This window comes from Cebus imitator, unplaced genomic scaffold (genome assembly GCF_001604975.1).
Source record: "Cebus imitator isolate Cc_AM_T3 unplaced genomic scaffold, Cebus_imitator-1.0 Scaffold78, whole genome shotgun sequence".
NCBI classification, from domain to species: Eukaryota; Metazoa; Chordata; class Mammalia; order Primates; family Cebidae; genus Cebus; species Cebus imitator.
This window is the reverse complement of record NW_016107393.1, coordinates 6278289-6284288: the sequence shown is the minus strand read 5'-3', so window position 1 is coordinate 6284288 and position 6000 is coordinate 6278289. Positions and strand designations below refer to the sequence as shown.

Here is a 6000-nt window from a genome sequence, read left to right as displayed (position 1 = left end):
TTTTTTTGAGATAGAGTCTTGCTCTGTTGCCCAGGCTGGAGTGCAGTGGTGGAATCTCAGCTCACTGCAACCTCTGCCTGCCTGGTTCAAACGATTCTCCTGCCTCAGCTTTTTGAGTATCCAGGATTATAGGAATGTGCCATGTGCCTGTAATTGAAAGGCTAATTTTTTTATGTTTAATAGAGATGGGGTTTCACCATGTTGGCCAGGCTGGTCTTGAACTCCTGACTTCCAAATGATCTGCCTACCTTGACATCCCAGAGTGCTGGGATTACAGGCATGAGCCACCATTCCCAGCTTTCATTCTTTTTTTATGTTGTTTCATGGGAAGTGAATGACAGTAATTTTATAGCTTTGTGATAAATTATTTTTAAAGTTAATTTTATTGCTTGTTTAATATTAGATTAACATTAGATTCAATGGTTTATTTTATATGAATGGAAAAGTCAGAGGCTTTTCTTATTCTCCTATTCCTTCTCCCCAGGTCAATTGTTGGGATGACTATGTATAATCAAGCCACACAGGAAATTGCAAAACCTTCAGAACTTCTAACAAGTGTAAGAGCATACATGACTGTACTCCAGTCAATAGAAAACTATGTGCAGATTGACATTACGAGAGTATTTAATAATGTTCTTCTTCAACAAACACAACATTTAGACAGTCATGGAGAGCCAACCATTACAAGTCTATACACAAATTGGTAAGGAATGCATTTAGAAATTATAGTAATAGAAAGTTTGTAATGAACTACTTAGGAAAATTAATTTTTTATGAATAAACGCTCGTTCATATTATCAACCAACTTAAAATTATATGCAGGATGTATATCATAATACGTTTAAATTAAGCAGCTTCTTCCAGTTATAAGTTTACTTTACTCTTTAGGTATTTGGAAACTTTGTTACGACAAGTCAGCAATGGCCATATAGCATATTTTCCTGCAATGAAAGCATTTGTGAACTTACCTACAGAAAATGAATTAACGTTCAATGCGGAGGAGTATTCTGACATATCAGGTGAATAATACTATACCACAGTTTAGAGAAGAAAGAAAACTTAATTCTTTTGCTGGTGTCTTGATTCTTTGGACTTTTGATTCTGTTGTGACTGTTCCATTCAATTATATGTATAACTGCATATTGTATGTTAGAATTACTTTTGCATTTTATATTCTGTCTTTCATTCCAGAGACTTTTTTTTTCAGGATTTTACATTAGTTTTTATAATGAGATATTGCATTGTGTTAATGTTCATTTTCTTAAAGTATTTGCTCTGTCAAAAGTATAAAATTAAGTACATTTTCTTTCAGAAATGAGGTCATTATCAGAACTACTAGGCCCATATGGTATGAAGTTCCTAAGTGAAAGCCTTATGTGGCATATTTCATCACAAGTTGCTGAACTTAAGGTAATATAGTCTTTATTAATTTTAGCTTTTAAACAATTCCTAAAAAACATTTCAGGAATATGAGCAGCAAGCCTAGAATGTTGATTATTTTAATCCAACATGAAAGTACTAATATGAAAATGAAATTAAATAGCCAGCAGGGCCTTTTTATGGCATCTTAGTTTCGTTTTCTCTATTTTGCATGTGAGAAAATGGAAAGCCAAAAGAGGTGAATTGACTTGGTAAAGGGGACTGAACTTCAGGGTTTTTGGCTTGTGGTCAAGGCTTCATAGTATTGTATCATGATGTTTTTCTTTGAAATACCAGGTTCAAAATTCCAGCCAAAGTTAAAAATTTATTCACACTTGTAGTTTGAATGTATTTGCTTTCCATAGATTGTAATACAAACATTATTAGGCTTATTGCTTTTTCTTCATAAGTAATCTTTTAAATTATCTTATTCCCTCTAAGTTGGATGAAAAATGCCTTTAGAGTGCTTAATGTTTCAGTAAAGATGTAAAGGAATTGAAGCAACAATATTTTAAATACCTTTTTTTAGCATTTTAGAAATATCCTAGGGCTTAGGTGATTTATATGGAATCAATCTGTATATATAGTAACTATGTAGTTTTTGAAAGAATTTGAACTTGAACTTAAAAGCAGAATAGAGAAGTCATGTTTTAAAATAAACATTTTCTTTGTGAAAGCTTTTTGGTGGTAACTTGTGCCTTGAATTTTTAGTTTCTCTGTCTCTCTCTTCTTTTTTTTTTTTTTTTTTTTTTGAGACAGAGTCTCACTCTGTTGCCCAGACTGGGGTACAGTGGCACAATCTCAACTCACTGCAGCCCTCTGCCTCCAAGTAGCTGGGACTACTGGCATGCACCACCACACCCAGCTAATTTTTGTATTTTTAGTAGAGATAGTGTTTCACCATGTTGGCCAGGCTGGTCTCGAACTCCGGACATCAAGTGATCTGCCCACCTTGGATTCCCAAAGTGCTGGGATTACAGGATCTCAAGCCACCATGCCCAGCCAATTTTTGGTTTCTTAAGAAAATGGTATATGGTACTGGTAAATAGCTTATAGTTCAGATGTAGCACATAGAGTTCTAAATGTGATAATCTGATCTACTGAAAATTGAGCAAATATGTAGAATAAGTTAATTCCCACAAACTTAATAATATTCTTCTGAGTAAATAGCAAGAGTCAGTGTGACTAAAAGCTTAGTATAGTCAAAGATTTCAAAAAGTAAGGCAGTATTATCCATTGGTAAGAACTCAAGCTTTCGGCCAGGTGCAGTGGCTCATGCCTGTAGTTTAGCACTTTGGGAGGCCGAGGCGAGTGGATTGCCTGAGGTTAGGAGTTTGAGACCAGCCTGGCCAACATGGTGAAATCCCATCTCTACTAAAAATACAAAAATCAGCCGGATGTGGTGTTGGGTGCTTGTAATCCCAGCTGCTAAGGAGGCTGAGGCAGGAGAATCGCTTGAGCCCACGAGGCAGCGGTTGCAGTAAGCTGAGATCGTGCCTCTACACTGAAGCCTATGTGACAGAGTGAGACTTTATCTCAAAAAAAAAAAAAAAAGAAAAGAAAAGAAATCAAGCTTTCAAGTTAGGCTTTCCTGAATTTCAGAACTATCACTTACAAGCTTTGATTTTGGGCAAATACTTAAACGAAGCTTCTACTTTGAGAGAATTTTATGAGTTCGTGCATACCAAGCTTTTTAGGTGCTCAGCATGTCTCTTATTTTGGTGTTCATCATATTATTATCCTCTCATTGCTATTTTTAAAGTGTTCTGCAATTATTGTGTAAAAGTCAACTTTTAGATACCTTAAAATATAAAGTTATAAACTTTATATTTTATTTTATCATGGCTCACTGCCAGCTTAGCCCCCTGGGTCCAAGCATTTCTGTCACCTCTGCCTCCTGAGTAGCTGGAATTACAGGCATGTGTCACCAACTCTGGCTAGTTTTTTGTGTAAAACTTTATATTTTATAACTTACAAAGTTGTAAACTCTATATGGTTGTAAATATACAGACATTGAAATGCTAGTCTTGGTTCTTTACAAGCAGTATCATTCTTATTTATTAGACTCATTCTCCTGTAAATACATGATTTTTTTTCTATCCTGTTCTCAGATAACAAATTTCTCATCTCCAACTTTTTTTCCCAATTTTTTTTCTTGTGTTCCTTCAGTATGAGATAATAGAAGAACTATGGCTCCATATTTTTACTTCAGCCAGCTAATTTTTATTTCAGATTGAATAATGAGGCACTTCTAGAATTATCTGTATTATTTTTTCTTTTTAGTTATTTGTTGGATGCAGTATCATGGTGCAGTAATAAAAATTAGCCTATTTTGAATCTCTCTGAATTCATTTATATGAACAGTTCCTTAGTACTGCAAGGATCTGGCCTTCTGCTTTTCGTTACCTCCATCACTCCTCCAGCCTGGCTGGCCTGCTTGCTGTTGTGTTACCTCAAACTACTCTTCCCTGAGACATGGTCATAACTTGCCTGTTCATGACATTCATGTATTTTTCAAATGTCACCATATCAGAATGTCCTTCCTACACAAACTTTCAGAAATAGCAGATAGCACTTTTTATTCTCTTCATTCAGCTGTATGTGTATCTTAATTTTGACCTCTCATGCCATGTATTTGTTTATGTCACTTTCACTGGAGTTCTAAACTCTCTTAAAATTTTGCTGTATACTAGTGCCTAACACAGAGTAGGCACTTAGTAAATATTTGTTGGATGCAAAAATAAAAATAGCTAGCTTTCTTTGTTGATTTGTTTGAGACAGGATCTTGCTTTGTCATCCAGGCTGGAGTGCAGTGGTGTGATCATGACTCACTGCCAGCTCGGCCCCACTAGACTTAAGTGATTCTGTCACCTCAGCCTGCTGAGTAGCTGGGAATACAAGCGTGTGCCACCAATTCCAGCTAATTTTTTGTAGAGACAGGGTTTCACCATGTTGCCCAAGCTGCTCTCTTAACTCCTGGGCTCAAATGGTCCACCCATCTCAGCCTTTCAAAGGACTGGGATTACAGGCATGAGCCACTGTGCCTGGCCCAGTTTTCTTAACTCTTTATTCCAGGACTTTTCTAAGACCTTCACTTAATGTTATTAACTCCTTTACATTTTTTAAAGAGGTGTTTTCCTTATTTCATAAATTAGGAAAGTAAAGCCAAGAAAGATGAAATAACTTGTGCAAGCTCACATTTTAGTGAATAGTGAAACCGAAATTTGAACTCAGCCTGTCTAGCACCAGAGATTATGCTAGTACCATGCTATACTCCCTATAGAACTGAGAGGGATCTCAGTAGTCATCTAACCTACTCTTATCTGATGAAGGAGTACGTGTTGCATTTTTCAAGGTATATTATCTGGTCTTTTTGAAAATGAGGCCATCTTGTCAATTACTATACATCTCTAGTTAATGTTGATTTAGTATCTAAGTAGTAATTTTTTATTGGTCCTCATTCTTAAATCAAGAGGCAGAGATTACCTTTGACAAGATTACCCTTCACATAACATGTTTCTCTTCCCTGTGTGGAATATATTCATATGTAGTCTCTTTGCCGTCTTTGTCACTCCTTCCTTTGTACAAAATCTTTTTTTTTTTTTTTGATGTCACTCTTAGAGAATAGTGTCCTGAATTAAGGATGAGTTTCAGATAGAGATCTGATTAGTGAGGGTGCATTTATCTATTCTAGATACTGTATGTACTAATACAGCTTAAGATAGCATAAACATTTGGTAGCTATGGCATACTGTTTTCACAATCAACTCGTAATCAGGTGAATTTTCTTTTTCCTTTTTTTCACTTATGCTAACTTTAAACCATGACTTTCTACATCTTATATTTTGTGAAATTTTTAGACCTGAGTATATGCTTTGCAGTTATTCTTAGTAAAGTTTATCTTGTTAGGTATTGTCCGTTATACTAGGGTCTTTTATTTATTACAGATTTTATCTTAGTCTTTTATCAATTATTTTACAAAGTTAACTATTTTAGCCTTGTCTCTTGAGTATGAATGTTACCAAATATATTCTCATTCTTGAGAAGAAATGGAAGATGCTTATGTGTTAACATTTCTCTCTTATATTTAGAGTGGCTATATTTTCTCTTTCTCAAATATTATTAGAATTTAAAGTTAGGGGAATGTGGAGCCACAGTAAACAGTGTTGACTTTTTAAATATCCTTAAACTTAAGGATATATAAAGCTTAAGGTTAAGGATATTTAAAACATTTTTTTTTTTTTTGAAAACTTGATGTTAGCTTTTTAGTAATCTCCTATGTGATTTTTTTTCTTACTTGACTTTCCATTTTACCTTTATAATAATAACTTCCATATTTTATTGATTTAATATTATAGTAGTTATGATTATGTTTGGTATTTGTTTTTACTTTTTTGCCTCTCAAATACTAAATTCTGACTTATTTGAGGATTATGTTTTTCAAAAAGCTTCATATGAAATATTTATATTTCTAATGTGGTGCCCTCATCATTTAGTTGTTCAAAATAAGGTTTGAGATCTCTCCTAATAACCCCAAGATGTAGTTCAGATTGCTTTGTATTCAACTACTTGTTTATCATT

At 34.5% G+C, this 6000-nt stretch overlaps 1 protein-coding gene across 1 annotated transcript in view; it reads left to right on the top strand.

Moving 5' to 3' along the window:
* The window catches only part of NCKAP1 (NCK associated protein 1), a 112181-nt gene that overhangs the window by 83479 nt on the left and 22702 nt on the right, over nucleotides 1-6000 (top strand). The window contains exons 22-24 of the mRNA XM_017532643.2: nucleotides 485-703; nucleotides 889-1019; nucleotides 1313-1410. Coding sequence (XP_017388132.1) covers nucleotides 485-703; nucleotides 889-1019; nucleotides 1313-1410 — 448 coding nt within the window. The remainder of the gene's footprint in view (nucleotides 1-484; nucleotides 704-888; nucleotides 1020-1312; nucleotides 1411-6000) is intronic.